The following is a 16236-nucleotide window of genomic DNA, read 5'->3' on the forward strand; positions in this document are numbered from 1 at the left end:
TGGTGTACCAAGCATCATTTACCTTCATTGATGTTTTTGGAGCTCTCAGAAAGATTCCACAATCATTTGATGACTTTTTCCCAGCGCAGTATAAAAAAACAAATTCTTAGTACTCCAGTATACAATATAGCCTACTTGTTCATGATGTTGCTTAAGGCAAACATGTAATTTAACTCTCCCAGTCGATAGAAACTACCCTACACAAGTAGCCTACATTAACAGTCTAAATGTAAGAGTTTGGTTGTGGTTGGGGGACTTTCTTGTCACAAGGGTGACCCTTTCAGCAAGCTCTGCACTGAAATCTCAGAGGACAAATATCTCATGACCTGAGGACGTGTTGAAATACGTAAAAGGAAAGGAGATTTGGTACAGTAATACACCAGAAGTACAGCATTAGACTGAAACGTCTGAACATAGTTTAGATTATACCAGAGAAAAGGGAAATGATTGGTCAAAGTATAACATTTCAGCCTGCATGTTCCTAATCCGCATGGCCTCCATACGCCAAAATTAGCACAATCTGATCAAGGTATTTTAATCTGTTTTTCCCGATGCAGAGTTGTAGTAAACATAACTTGTGTGATTCGGGAAGTCTCTTTAGTTTTTGTGTTCAGATGAAGATTTCTTGCATGAACTATGTGAGCCATGTTTTATCATGATTTAAACGATTTAAGGTTATATGAATGATATGTCATGCGATAAAATGGCAGAAACAACCTTATAAATTACACTAAACAGAACTGATGACTGGATTATAGTTTGTTTTATAATTCTTTGTGACCTTTTTTCTCCACAATTGGTAGTTACAGTCTTGTCGCTGAAACTCCCATACAGACTCGGGAGAGGCGAAGGTCGAGAGCCGTGCGTCCTGCGACGAGAGCCGTGCATCCTCCGACGAGAGCCGTGCATCCTCCGACACAACCCAACCAAGCCGCACTGCTTCTTGACACAATGCCTACTTAACCCGGAAGCTTGCCGCACCAATATGTCGGAGGAAACACTGTACACCTGGCAACTGTGTCAGCGTGCACTGCGCCCAGCCCACCACAGGAGTCACTAGTGCACGATGGGACAAGCATATCCCTGCCAGCCAAACCCTCCCCTAACCCGGACAACTGTACGCAGCCCCATGGGTCTCCCGGTTGCGGCCGGCTGCGACAGAGCCTGGACTCAAACCCAGAATCTCTGGTGGCACAGCTAGCACTGCACTGCACTTCACAGACCACTGCGCCACTCGGGAGGCCTGACTGGATTATAGTTAGTAGGTTATCAGACTTGCAAAAGTGATCGGATTTCAATATCTGTTGTTAAATTGTGTGAACTTTTAAAAAAAATATTCATGGGACTAATATTGTGTGTTTCACAGTATTTGGACCTGTAGATATTCTATTGACTACCCAACACCCCATGTATTTTGGCCCGAGGCATTTCACTGGTTCACTGGTATGTCCAGCTCATAGTCCTCGTGTGTCAGGTGATTACCACGAGACCATGATCTTAATCCTTTCTGACCATACTAATAGAGGGCACATACATTTGAGGCTTTTCTAATGTTCCTGAGACTGACTGGATCACAGTGTACTTTCTCTCAGGCTGTCCCTCGTGAAATTACATTTATGACTGTAGCCAAATGTTGAATACACAACTGAGGAGCGTTACAAATGTGATTCCATACCCTTAGGGGAAAATAATTGAGCACGTAATTGCTGTGTGCTAGTGTACAAACTGGTTTGTGAGTGGCCAGAAGAGGACAAGAGGTGTTGAAGATGATCAAGGCGCTGTTGCTAGGTCTGGTTTGTCTTGTGACAAGGCCCGATTCTACGGAGGCTCAGTTTCCTCGAGTCTGCAGCACGGTGGAGGGGATCGTCTCAAAGCAGTGCTGCCCTGCTCTCGGCTCTGATCCTGCTAATGTGTGTGGAACTTTATCTGGACGAGGAAACTGCTCCGACATCAGAGTCAGTACCAAACCCTGGGGCGGACCATATAGGTTGAGAAATGTTGATGATCGAGAAAGGTGGCCTATCAAATTCTTCAATCGGACATGCAGGTGCTTTGGTAAGTCAAATTAAAATGAAGTGTTACATTTAAAGGGGCAATGTGCAGTTGCTACATCCATTTTTGGAATTGTAAATTAATGATATGTACCCATTGATTATTGAAGAAAATGACTTATTAATGCCTCATAAGCTTAGTTCAACTGTTGTATCCCATCAGACACCAACATATAAGCTTGTTTTACTCCAATATTTGTAAAGAAAGTCAATATAAACAAACACTACAAAGCTTAAAAACATGGTTAAACTCTGTCTATGAATTTGAGAGTGGTTACATTTCTCCAGCCCCATCCCTCAGCTTTTTATCGAATCAGGGGCTGGGTGTGGGTCTTAAATAAATGTTTTCAGCAAATCAGTGTTCACTATTGAATAATATAGGTTTTTGTTTGGATCACATTAGAACCTAAAACAACAATTGAAAATTGCTAAAGGGCAACTTCACCACTTTTCATCCACATATGAATTATCTTTAGCACCAAACCAGTGTCTACAAATAAAAACTGAATGTTTATATGATCTGTGGTTGAAGAGATAAGATGAGAAGGTCCTAAAAAATGCTTCTCTGTGACATAGTACGATTAAAAGTACGAAAAACGGGCATTTTCAAAACATGCAATGAGTTTCTAGCCAGAGGGAGGGCATTTTCTAGCCAGAGGGAGGGCTCCCGAGTGGCACAACGGTCTAAGGCACTGCATCTCAGTGTTAGAGGTGTCACTACAGACCCTGGTTCGAATCTAGGCTGCTTTACAACCGGCTGTGATTGGGAGTCCCATAGGGTTGTGCACAATTGGCCCAGTGTCGTCCGGGTTAAGGTTTGGCCGGGGTAGTCAATAAGAATTAGTAATTAACTGACATGCCTATTTAAAGAAAGGTTCAATAATACATTTTCTTGCTCCCCATGTCACTATTTTTAAAATGTTGATGAAGTCATTAGGTAGAACCTTTAACATTGTATTTTATGTGCAAAACATTGAAATGCACCATTTTTACATATGTAGTCATTCGTTTGATGCTAGAGATAATGAATATGAGGTTGAAAAGTTGCGGAGTTGCCCTTTAGGTGGGAATTGGGATAATTAGAAATTGGGATAATTGAACTGTCCCCATAAGTATATGGAACGGTCCACATTTTTGACTGTTCCGTATACTTGATTTACCTTATCTATTTTCCCTTCCTGTGTCTAGGTAACTTTGGTGGCTTCGACTGTGGCCAGTGTAAGTTTGGCTGGACAGGACCAAACTGTGACGTACGTAAAGCCCCGGTGGTGAGGAAGAACATCCACGCTCTGACTCCAGCTGAGCTTCAGGAGTTTCTGGATGTGTTGGACCGAGCCAAGAGCACCACCCACCCAGACTATGTCATTGCCACACAGCACTGGCTGGGCCTGCTGGGGCCCAATGGAACCCAGCCCCAGTTTGCCAACATCTCCATCTACGACTTCTTTGTGTGGCAGCATTACTATTCTGTCAGAGACACACTTCTAGGTAAAACACCCATTGATTATTTTATAATTTCATACATTTATAGATTAAATAATCATTTCAACGCTGCTGTATAATTGAATTATACAGCAGCGTTGCAGTTCTTGACATAAAACTGTGCCTACTACCATACCCTGTTCAAAGGCATTTAAATATTTTGTCTTGCCCGTTCACTCTGAATGGCACACACACACACTCACACAATCCATGTCTCAATTGTCTCAAGTCATAAAAAACATTTTTTGTACCTGTCTCCTCCCCTTCATCTACGTTGATTGAAGTTTATTTAACAAGCAACATCAATAAGGGATCATAGCTTGTCTACGTCATGGAAACAGCAGGTGTTCTTAATGTTTTGCACCCTCAGTGTACATTTAATGACATTCAACCTTCAAGCTAATCCCTTCTTGGTTGGAACATAAATGAAAGACAAATGTTATAAATGACTTGCTGTGTTACTTATTTACTAGTTATATGTTTATATAATACTCTCCAATCTCCAGGTATTGTATAGATAACAGAAGAGAACATTCAGAAGTTGCTCATGAAAAACCTTGTGTTTCTCTGTAGGTCCAGGTCGTCCTTTCAAGGCCATTGACTTCTCCCACAAAGGACCAGCCTTCGTCACCTGGCACAGATACCACCTTCTCAGTCTGGAGAGAGACCTGCAGGTAAGAGTGGGTTTGAATGATGACGAGAAAGACGTGAAAAACTGCTTCAAATATGGATGAGAATGAACGTTAACCTTTCCTCAATTCTGCAGAGACTGACTGGCAATGAGAACTTTGCTGTTCCATACTGGAACTTTGCCACAGGGCAGACTGAGTGTGACGTCTGTACAGACTCTCTCCTGGGGGGGCGCAACCCAGACAACCCCTCCCTCATCAGTAACCAGTCCAGGTTCTCCAATTGGGGAGTGGTGTGCGACAGGTGCGTTTTTGGACAGAAACCAGTTAAAAACATTGTGGGCAGGTTACCCGGAAACAGATTAAGGCCTGGATTCAATCAGATCGTGCATTTACCCGTGTTAACCACCATTGTTTTGGAGGGGTTGGAGGTGTAACTGTGGAATGAGCTGACATATCGGTGAGCGGCTGCTCTTGTGTGTCACAAACCACTTCATTATTATCCCTACTGTGTTGGAGGTTCAATCCAGGGCTAGAAAGTGCAGCCATTATCGATATTAGAAATAATGACTCTCAAATATCAAACTGTAGATGTGTTACGCTCAGTGTCAATATTAGCATGTAAATCTTGGTGGTGGTGGGGAGGGGGGAATTAAACTATAACGGTGACAAACGGTGCCCACAAACTGTTGGAGCCTACATAAATCTGTCCCGACAGAGGAGCTTTCTTTTCAGCATCATGGAATGAATCTTTATTACCGCTACATCTGGCTTTCAGCGTAGCCTCATCTGGCTATCAGCGTAGCCTCATCTGGCAGCGAAAAGTTCATTCAGCCTCATTTACTGGATTTAAAAAAAACAATGGCTGATATGGCTGACTTGCTTAGATAAATATGGTTTCTAGTGACTCCTTGTGGATTTGTGTAACTCGATAAAAACTGCATTCTCCTTCAACAATTAACTAATTGCCGACGTCGGTTTTGACTTTTAAACCATGCACAAACATTATTACATTTATGTTCAGTAGATTCATAATGTCTGTTCTTATGTCACTAAAACTATTACATTTATGTTCTTATGTCACTAAAACTAAGCCTTCGTTCAGCACTTTCAAAATGGTTAGAAATTCAGATAGGAGTTAGTTCAGATAAATTCAGCAAGATGTTGAGGTGTTACTCTTCTTTAAGTCGCCACAGAGAGAGAGAGCGCGAGAGATACACGGTTAGCCATTTGAAGTATTTTATTAGGCCTATACCAAACAAAACAACCCTTGCAATATCAACTGGAATTACATGGGTCTATTACTTCCTGGCAAACATGGTTACAGACCCAACAACATTATAGTATCCCCTCCTCAGTGAGAAAAGCACATGAACTAATTATAATTCACAAAGTAAACAGAACAAAGAAATGCATCATTCCAAAATTGCCTAAAATAATGAATAACAAACTAATGAGATAGACCTACAGTGCATTCGAAAAGTATTCGGACCCCTTGACTTATTCCACATTTTGTTACATTACAGACTTATTCCAAAATGGATGAAATTGTTTTTCAATTTACACACAATACCCCATCGTGACAAAGCAACATTTTTATTTTTGCAAATGTATTCAAATAAAAAACTTCAATATAACATTCACATAAGTATTCAGACCCTTTATTCAGTACTTTGTTGAAGCACCTTTGGCAGCAATTACAGCCTTGAGTTTTCTTGGGTATGACGCTACAAGTTTGGCACACCTGTATTTGGGGAGTTTCTCCCATTCTTCTCTGCAGATCCTCTCAAGTTCTGTCAGGTGGGAGCGTGGCTGCACAACAATTTTCAGGTCTCTCTGGAGTTGTTCGATTGGGTTCTAGTCCGGGCTCTGACTGGGCCTCTCAAGGACATTCAGACACTTGTCCCGAAGCCACTCCTGCGTTGTCGTGGCTGTATGCTTAGGGTCGTTGTCCTGTTGGAAGGTGAACCTTCACAGCATTCTGAAGTCCTGAACGCTCTGGAGCAGGTTTTTATCAGGGATCTCTCTGTCCTTTGCTCCGTTCATCTTTCCCTCAATCCTGACTAGTCTCCCAGTCCCTGCCACTAAAAAACATCCCCACAGCATGATGCTGCCACCACCATGCTTCACCGTAGGGATGGTGGAAGTTTTTTTTGGTACACAATCCTGTCTCTGAGCTCTACGGACAATTCCTTCGATTTCATGGCTTGGTTTTTACTCTGACATGCACTTTCAACTGCGAGACCTTACATAGACAGATGTGTCTTTCCAAATCATGTCCAATCAATTGAATACTGAATACTTATGTAAATGAAGTCTTTTTGTTTTTATTTTTTATTTAATTTGATACAATTTCTAAACCTGTTTTCACTTTGTAATTATGGAGTATTGTGTGTAGATTGACGAGGAAAGGGTTTTATTGAATCCATTTTAGAATAAGTCAGTAATGTAACAAAATGTGGAAAAAAGGAAAGGGTCAGAATACTTTCTGAATGCACTGTAAGCAATATAGCAATTGAGATGTAACAAGTATGGCATAAGGGAACGATGTGCAGATAAGAAGCAGTAGTGTGTATTCATGGATGCCAAGGGAAGCCAGGCTTCCCCCCAAATAATCTACCAAAAGTAAAAATGTCTTTTGTCTCTCTGTGTTTCATCATTTTCTTTCAAATCACACAAGGCTGAATGTAATCTCACAAGAGAAAGCATCCGAGCGAGCGAAACAGCGCCCCTTTGTTTCTCTACGTATAGGCTATCTATCGGAAGCTATGTGGTCCAATTGAATTGTTCTATTCTGGTTAGAGCCAGTTTGTGCTGTTCTGTGAAGGGAGTAGTGCACAGCGTTGTACGAGATCTTCAGTTTCTTGGCAATTTCTCGCATGGAATAGCCTTAATTTCTCAGAACAAGAATACACTGACAAGTTTCAGAAGAAAGTTCTTTGTTTCTGGCCATTTTGAGCCTGTAATCGAATCCACAAATGCTGATGCTCCAGATACTCAATGAGTCTAAAGGAGGCCAGTTTTATTTCTTCTTTAATCAGAACAACAGTTTTCAGCTGTGCTAACACAATTGCAAAAAGATTTTCTGATGATCAAATAGCCTTTTAAAATGATAAACTTGGATTAGCTAACACAACATGCCGTTGAAACACAGGAGTGATGGTTGCTAAGAATGGGCCTCTGTACGCCTATGTAGATATTCCATTCGAAATCAGCCGTTTCCAGCTACAATAGTAATTTACAACATTAACAATGTCTACACTGTATTTCTGATCAATTTGAAGTTATTTTAATGGACAAAAAATGAGCTTTTCTTTCAAAAACAAGGACATTTCTAAGTGACCCCAAACTTTTGAACGGTAATGTATACATATATTATATATTTTTTAGCTGAACATGTTGAGTCACCACTGGTTAGGCTAACGCATGTTTATATGTTCATTTTGCTGGGGGGATTTATGTCTATGAGTCTAACTTGAAACTGCGGACTGCATGGGATTTGTCAGATTATAGTCGAGTGTGGCTTTGTTGCATCCAATGGCAGTCTCTGCGATAACGCAACGAGACACTTGTAGATTTGACAGAAAAGCAGTTCCACCTTCGACACCGCCAAAACAACGCCATGTCAATCGGATTGAATCTAGCCCAAAACCAATTAAGACATTTCATTGAAAGTAAAGGACTAGGCTTCATCCATGTCTGGGAAACCATGCCCTGTCTGTACTATACCTGTGCTGTTTATGCTTTCTGGGCCTATGCTGGTTTTGACACTACTGGGTACATGTTGCTTCAATTCCCCCTCCCCCCCAGCCTGGATGAATATAACCGCCTGGTCACTCTCTGTAATGGGACCAGTGAGGGGAGCATTAGGAGAGGTCAGCTGGGTGGCGCGAGGACCGACACGAGTCTGCCCACCATGAATGATGTCAGGAGCTGTTTAAACATCAGAGACTTTGACAACGCTCCGTTCTACACTAACTCTACCTTCAGCTTCAGGTGACCTAATCTATTGACACTGACCTGGGACATTACGCATAAGGTATTATCCAATAAAGTAACGTTGAGTAATCTGTCTCGATTGCATTGTTTCTGACTTCCAACTGTAATTTGTTTTCTACACAGGAATTCTCTTGAAGGCTATGACAAGCCAGATGGCGAGGCAGAGCTTGACTTGTCAGTGAACAACCTGCACAACCTGGTCCACTCCTTCCTCAATGGAACCAGTGCTCTGTCTCACTCTGCAGCCAATGACCCCATCTTTCTAGTAATGATCTAGTTTGAACAATTGCTTAGGAGTCGATTTATTGCAGCATTGTATTTGACTGTCATGTGGGATAAAGTAAACTATTTTGTAGTTAGCCGTTTTCTGTGCAGAAGATGCTTAAACGTTTGATATCGCCTTATATTAAGTTGTCCCTATTACTATGTAACTACACAGTAATAACTGTAGTAACAACATAGTAGTTACTGTGTAATTACATGATTCTAGAGTTATAGCGGTTTAAGTTATTACACAATTAGAACACAGACTTTGTAATTGCACATCCACTTGCTGAAGGATATCCCCCTGATGTTATTAAATATTTTCTTGTTCCACTATGTAACTCGTTTTGCCCTTACACGTCTGAAAGTCACCTGTGAATGATCATTTTAATAACTTGAACCAAGATATGACCTCGTTACTACACTATACAGTGCAACTACCATCAAATCCACAGGTAATACCAGCGTTGATACCGTCTTGATGTAATTATGGAAATCGGCTAGGAACTAGTAACAACAATTGTAACAAGGCACACCCTCTCATTAACTGCTGGTTATTTTAAATAAAAAAAAATGTCTGTTTTATTACCTGCTTCTAAGGTTATACCGAATAAAAAGTCATGTAAGAAGGACGTAGTTGAATGGGATACACTTGTAATTATCATGTAACCAGCCAGGACCAAGCTAATTAATGTGAAGGGAAACCCATTGGTTAATAATGCCTTTCATTACTCTGTGGTTAGCATGTAACAGCCTCTCATGTCCTAGTCTATTTACATCATTAGATCAAGATGGCATCAACCCCTGAAATTACACTTGAATTTGATGGCAGTGTAGTTACATCTGACAAGGTCATGTTTTGGTTTGACTAATTATTAACATTGTAATTCACTGGGGACTTTCAAATGTGTCATTGCAAAACAGTAGTTACATCGTGGAACAATAACATGTGGAATAATTATGCATGTGGGATAACCTTCAGCAAGTGGATGTGGAATTACACCGTCCTTGTTCCAATTGTGTAATACCTGATACCGCTAAACCCTATTACAATGTAAATGCATAGCAATAACTATGTGGTTACTTTACTGTTACTACAGTTATTACTGTGCAGTTACATTGTAATAAAGGACAATTTGATGTAGTGTCGGCAACTTAATTTAAAGTGTTACCAAATGTTTTAAAGTTACATAACTCTCTATCTCTTTAAAGGTGCTCCATGCTTTCACTGATGCCATTTTTGATGAGTGGATGAGGAAGTCTGTTCCCCCAAACTCCAGTTTCCCCGATGAGATGGCCCCCATTGGTCACAACAGAGATTACAACATGGTGCCATTCTTCCCTCCTGTGACCAATGAAGAGATTTACGTTGCGTCTGACCAGCTGGGATATTCTTATGCCATTGAACTGGATGGTTAGTGATTTCACAGTCGTCTTTGCAATAAAACGAATCGTCATCAACTTTTTCTTATTTTATTATCAGGTCAAAATGAAATAAGAAAGCTCTCATTAAGGTCTTGTTTGCATTAAATCTCTCTTCTTACATCCCTTCCTCAGCTATGGACAGTGGATTTGTGTTTGTGCTGGGGTCCACTCTGGGCGGTGTTTTCCTGGGTCTCCTGGTTCTTCTACTTGTCTTGGTCCTCTACTTGCAGCAGCGCAGGAAGCGTGGCTTTGAACCCCTTATCAATGCACAGTTCACCAACAAAAAGTACACAGAGGAAGCCTAAACAGTATGTACTGTACACGTTGGGTTAATATCCTTGTTGCTTCTCATGTTGAAATGTATCTCAGTACTAAATTACTCGCGCTCTGTCAAACCAGACATTGTTGATGGGAATTTACAGTACAATGTATTAGTGCTTTGCTTCTTCTTTTACCTACACTACCCTGTTCTTGTTCTGTTTAAAAAATAACAGAGCATACAGTAGGACATTTTGTTTATGTGAAATGATTTAATAATATGATGAAGTATCCATTATTACCTAAGATTGACATTATCCAGTTTTTGTCCCTAACTGAAGAATCCATTATAATATATATATAAAAATATATATTATGCATTTAAATAACATTTTCAAAAATGGCAAAGCTTATTATTATCTTTTTAACAAATATTTATTTGCATGAAAGAGTAACAAAACACAGATGCAACCATTTTAATTGCATTAAAAAACTGTAAGGCATATTTGTTTGTACGGTCTTTATGTTATAACTAGATCATCAACCTTATTGGCTTGAAACTGTTTTCCAACTCCAAGCAAGATATTATCATGATCATATTTTTTTTTGTTACAATAGAATGCATTTGATTGTATGAAATGTTGACGAATAAGGTTTCTGAAACATTAGTTTTTTACATTACTTTTGCTGATCCATGAACATAGTGTACAAGACAAAATATAAGAAAAATATGACCATTAAAAGTGCAATAATACCCCAAAAAATAACTCTGCATCCTGCGAGATCATTATTCATAATAAAGAATCTTATTTTAAGGACACACTGACAAAGAGACAAAAATGTTTGTTCTCCATTATTTTGCACATCATCATCATCATTTGCCAAGGTGAACACTAATACTGGTTTATCAAGAGGCAACGAAGCAAGCTCACAATTGATATGCTGCAACAAGGCCAATAAGAGATGATAATAAGAGCTGAAGAATATTAATTTAATACTGGCTAACTCCCTTGATATGTATGCTTAGCTTAGCTGGCCTTCATGGTTTACTGAGTTCACCGGCCGGCCCTCTGAGAACACCATACTACTTGAGGCTGGTTTTGTTGGCTAGCATTTGAGGGGGGAAATACAGTACGCCCCCTTCAGTAATGCCAATCCTTTCCCAGTCTCTGTAGGTACGCTCTACTGCCTATCCTCACTGGAGCATTCAACCCTGTCCAGACACTCTCTACCTTCTAAGATTCTCATTTCACAGGTGGCTGTGGTCGGCTTTGAGCCTGTCTCTGCACACAGAACCACTCAGGCGCCAGAGATAAATGAAGGGGGCTTTTTTTTGCCTTTGGCATTTTTTTGTCTTCAATGTGCTATGTTTTTACCTACTACAATTTGGCACCTCATCTTGATCCTCATTCGTTCTCTCTTGTTTTTAATAATGAATGAATAACTGGTTTGAATCAATGTTTGAATCAATGTTATGTGAACGGTAATTTCGACAGATCTACTTGTGAATTATAAAGACATTAGTGGTTACAGTTAAATACAGATGTCGACATTAGCTCACTTGACATTAGACATATTTAAGTGCATTAACTTTAACTGCACATGTATCTTCCATAAAACGGATGAATGAAGGATCTTGTCAATAAATGTTGGAAATGTTGAAATCTGAGGGCCTCAGTTGAGTTCATAAGAAGTGCTTGCTAGGACTGTTAGAACACGGTGTCTTACTGTATCTAAATTTGCCTTCATAATGACAGATGGGAGGTTAGACATCACATTGCAGGTAGTTAAAACATGAGATGAACACATGCTCATGAAGTTAAGCATGTGCAGTTCAAAACCAGTTGAATTAACATGAAAAACATCTCAATCCTGAGTTATCAGGTAAAGGTTCATATCTGAGGATATAAGAAATATAAGGGGAAAAAATGATGTAAACTTTCAATAACCTCATACCAATAAATGCAGACCGATCGTTTCTAAATGGTTGGACATTCTCTTATTCTCTCCAATTATGGGAAAATCTGACATAGTGGATAACACCATATAACATAACTTAAAGCAATCATTCTGATGAGGTTCTTTGTGGTATGATAACATCTGCACTCAAAACAACAGAATGCAGTAAATGGTAAAAACTTATATTAGACACACTACAAAAGTATGTGGACATCTGCTCGTCAAACATCTCAACATCTCCGGGCTTTAATATGGAGTTGGTCCCCCCTTTGCTTCCATTCAGTCACAAGAGCATTAGTGAGGTTGGGCACTGATGGTGGGCGATTAGGCCTGGCTCGCAGTCGGCGTTCCAATGTACATTTGATTTATTTCACCAATTCATCCCAAAGGAGTTCGATAGGGTTGAGGCCCGGACCCTGTGCAGGACAGTCAAGTTCTTCCACACCGATCTCGACAAACCATTTCTGTATGAACTTTGCTTTGTGCACGGGGGCATTGACATGCTGAACAGGAAAGGGCCTTCCCCAAACTGTTGCCATAAAGACGGAAGCACAGAATCGCCTAGAATGTCATTGTATGCTGTAGGTTTAAGATTTCTCTTCACTGGAACTAAGGGGCCTAGCCGGAACCATGAAAAACTGCCCCAGACCAATATTTATCCTCCGCCAAATTTACAGTTGGCACTATGCATTTGGGCAGGTAGCGTTCTACTGGCATCTGCCAAACCCAGATTCGTCTGTCGAACTGCCAGATTGTGAAGCGTGATTCATCACTCCAGAGAACGCGTTTCCACTGCTCCAGAGTCCAATGAGGGGCGAGCTTTACACTGCTCCAGAGTCCAATGAGGGGCGGGCTTTACACTGCTCCAGAGTCCAATGAGGGGCGGGCTTTACACTGCTCCAGCCAACGCTTAGTATTGAGCATGGTGATCTTAGTCTTGTGTGTGGCTGCTCGGCCATGGAAACCCACTTCATGAAGCTCCCGACTAACAGTTCTTGAGCTAATATTGCTTCCAGAGGCAGTTTGGAACTCGGTAGTGAGTGCTGCAACTGTGGACAGATGATTTTTACGCACTATGCGCTTCAGCAGTCAGCTGTCCCGTTCTCTGTACTTGTGTGGCCTACCACTTCACGGCTGAGCGGTTGTTGCTTGTAGACGTTTCCACTTCACAATCACAGAACTTACAGTTGACCGAGGCAGCTCTAGCAGGGCAGAAATTTGACAAACTGAGCTCTTCAGTAAGGCCATTCTACTGCCAATGTTTGTCTATTGAGATTGCATGGCGGTGTGCTCGATTTTATACACCTGTCAGCGACGGATGTGGCTGAAACAGCCAAATCCACTAATTTGAAGGGATGTCCACATACTTTTGTATATATAGTGTTTGAGTTGTACAATATTTTACTTTACCTGATTAACATTAAACATGTTTCATATGTATCATATGTATGTATTTCTGTCAATGTAGAAAAATATTCAATAATATTTAAAGCAGAAGAACCAAGGACGAAATCAACAATTAATGTGAAAGCCATACTGTATCTATGATATTTTTCTGGGATTTTGGGGAATTCGGGTTTGTTTTATGAATGAAGAAATGCACTGCTGACCTGTCAACAAGTAAAATACCTGCCAGCTGAGATCACCTTACACCATAGTAGACATGTTCTAGTTCTATCTTCTGATCACCTCTTGGTGCACCCTCTCCACAATCTCACAGTGGTACAACATAATCATCTTCTATAGCATAAAAAAAATAGACCAAAAGTGCAATTACTTTTTCTCATGGAGACCTAATAACATCTGCCTTATGCCAGAAAAAAGTAATTCCTTTGGGCTTCTTGAACAATGTTTGATGGTGGATCATCTGTTTCTATTTTGGAGTGACGGGAGTCATGTGTCCTGCCTAAGGATGGCACCAATGACCAGACACTTTAGGAGGAGGAAGGGGGATCCAGGATGCATGACTGCTGTCTCCAGAGCAGAGAAGACCCCTCTACCTATCCGAGAGGCCAAGGCTGCCTGAATACTGTCTGCTTGACTGTAGCTCCAGTCTGCTTGAGTAGAAAAACACACCGTAGAGAGAGATCCTTCTGTCCACGTTGGGTGAGTTCCCCCAGCATTATCTCCATAGCCTGTGCAGTGCCAGGACTGAGAGGGCCAGGCTGGCCAGCAGGGCTGCTGAGGGGGCAGGGTGTGTGGCTGCTGCTGAATCCTCCACCGGGCCGCTCCCGCTCCGGTCCGCTCCCACCACCGGTGCCTCGGTGCTGGCAAAGTCAAACTCAGTGACGCAGGCCTCCGTGCAGCCGCTGCCACTGCCTGAGCCACTGCCCTCATCACCTGGACAACAGCACATGAACACCGTAAGCAGTCAATAAATATACAGAGGAAGTAACTGACAGAGAGAGGACTATTGGTATAAAATACACTTTCAACGTTGAAGTGATCACATGAATCTAGAAATAATTGCTGCATTTTTTGAACATGAAAAGGTGAAGTATAAAAACAAAAAACAAAAAATCCAATACTTGTGCGGTAGGTATACTGGGAAAAACTGTATAGCTACAGTATTTCTTAACAATGTAATATTTATTTTAAAAAATGTGTGGAGTTACTTACTTGAGTCTTGAAAGTAGATATCATTGCCATTGTAGGCATTTTTTAACTTGTTTGTCATCACTCTCAGAGCCATGATCTGCTGGCGAATGAACGTGTCAGGCCTGGTGATGTCCACGCCCACCTCCGGGTTATTCACCTGATTGGTCAATCCGTCTTTCATAACCTCTGGGAAATACCTGCCAGGCAGGACAAAAAGAAGATGACTTCATTTCATATGTACTAAAAAGAGAGTTACCATAGTTACCACTGAAATCCCCTGGAACTGTTTTTTTTTTTTTATAGAAGTCATGTCTTAAGCACACTGAGAGAAACCAATTCATTAGGCAATTAGCAGAACATTTCATGTGTAACATTGGAGCAACTCACTGGGGTGAATGAGAGTAATGCCAGAGCGGTTAATGACACTCGACAGCCTCATTAACCCTTAGCCTACAATTTCCGCAGCCCCGCGGAAGTCAAATTTACATAACACAAAAATCCCCATCAAAATCCATCTGTTTAAGCTAGAGATATTTTTTAGCATGGGCTGCGTCTCAATCCACCGAAATCAGCCTTCTGCATCTGTGGGGAAAGGTGGCAAAGCTAGAGCTGTGTTTGTCAGTGTAACCATGTGAACTGAGAGTTGGGTTCAGGGAGTGAGTGTTTAAATAAACACAACATAATACAAAATAAGAAACACGAACAACGCACAGACATGACACAGGAACAGAAACAATAACGCCTGGGGAAGGAACGAAAGGGAGGGACATATAGGGAAAGTAATCAAGGAAGTGATGGAGTCCAGGTGAGTCTGATGATGCAGAAAAATGTATCCACGCTTTTGCCACTTCTAGGTTAGATTACTGCAATGCTCTACTTTCCGGCCACCCGGATAAAGCACCAAATAAACTTCAGTTAGTGCTAAACACGGCTGCTAGAATCTAGAACCAACCAATTTGATGATATTATTCCAGTGCTAGCCTCTCTACACTGGCTTCCTGTTAAGGCAAGGGCTGATTAAGGTTTTACTGCTAGCCTACAAAGCATTACATGGGCTTGCTCAATACCTATCTTAGTGATTTGGTCCTGCCGTACATACCTACACGTACGCTAAGGTCACAAGACACAGGCCTCCTTACTGTCCCTAGAATTTCTAAGCAAACAGCTGGAGGCAGGGCTTTCTCCTATAGAGCTCCAATGGTCTGCCTTCCCATGTGAGAGACGCTGACTCGGTCTCAACCTTTAAGTCTTTATTGAAGACTCATCTCTTCAGTAGGTCCTATGATTGAGTGTAGTCTGGCCCAGGAGTGTGAAGGTGAACGGAAAGGCTCTGGAGCAACGAACCACCCTTGCTGTCTCTGCCTGGCCGGTTCCCCTCTTTCCACTGGGATTCTCTGCCTCTAACCCTATTACAGGGGCTGAGTCACTGGCTTACTGGTGCTCTTCCATGCCGTCCCTAGGAGGGTTGCGTCACTTGAGTGGGTTGAGTTACTGACGTGATCTTCCTGTCCGGGTTGGCGCCCCCCCTTGGGTTGTGCCGTGGCGGAGATCTTTGTGGGGTATACTCGGCC

The 16236-nt window shown here is 41.4% G+C and overlaps 2 protein-coding genes across 3 annotated transcripts in view; one reads left to right on the forward strand and one right to left on the reverse strand.

Annotated features, from left to right (window-relative positions):
- The first annotated feature begins 1536 nt into the window (after positions 1-1536).
- Positions 1537-10875, forward strand: LOC110520165 (L-dopachrome tautomerase-like). The gene is made up of 8 exons (XM_021597291.2): positions 1537-2055; positions 3240-3539; positions 4107-4207; positions 4300-4466; positions 7973-8158; positions 8285-8426; positions 9638-9839; positions 9983-10875. Exons 1-8 carry the CDS (start codon positions 1767-1769, stop codon positions 10153-10155), a joined length of 1560 nt encoding a protein of 519 aa, XP_021452966.2. The 5' UTR covers positions 1537-1766; the 3' UTR covers positions 10156-10875.
- A 509-nt stretch (positions 10876-11384) lies between these two features.
- The window catches only part of LOC110520166 (glypican-6), a 112662-nt gene continuing 107810 nt past the window's right edge, over positions 11385-16236 (reverse strand). For both annotated transcript variants that reach the window (XM_021597292.2, XM_021597293.2), the window contains 2 exons: positions 14687-14862; positions 11385-14407 (listed from right to left, as the gene is read on the reverse strand). In XM_021597292.2, the coding sequence (XP_021452967.2) occupies positions 14190-14407; positions 14687-14862 (394 nt within the window). In that variant the 3' untranslated portion in view covers positions 11385-14189. The remainder of the gene's footprint in view (positions 14408-14686; positions 14863-16236) is intronic.

The sequence above is a fragment of the Oncorhynchus mykiss genome, chromosome 3 (genome assembly GCF_013265735.2).
Source record: "Oncorhynchus mykiss isolate Arlee chromosome 3, USDA_OmykA_1.1, whole genome shotgun sequence".
In the NCBI taxonomy this organism is placed as follows: domain Eukaryota; kingdom Metazoa; phylum Chordata; class Actinopteri; order Salmoniformes; family Salmonidae; genus Oncorhynchus; species Oncorhynchus mykiss.

Excerpts from the sequence above, each read along its gene's own strand:
- LOC110520165 (XM_021597291.2), top strand. The coding sequence starts at position 1,767 with ATGATCAAGGCGCTGTTGCTAGGTCTGGTTTGTCTTGTGACAAGGCCC. Across the intron at positions 3,540-4,106 it reads TGTCAGAGACACACTTCTAG|GTCCAGGTCGTCCTTTCAAG; the intron begins GTAAAACACCCA and ends GTTTCTCTGTAG. Across the intron at positions 8,427-9,637 it reads CCAATGACCCCATCTTTCTA|GTGCTCCATGCTTTCACTGA; the intron begins GTAATGATCTAG and ends ATCTCTTTAAAG.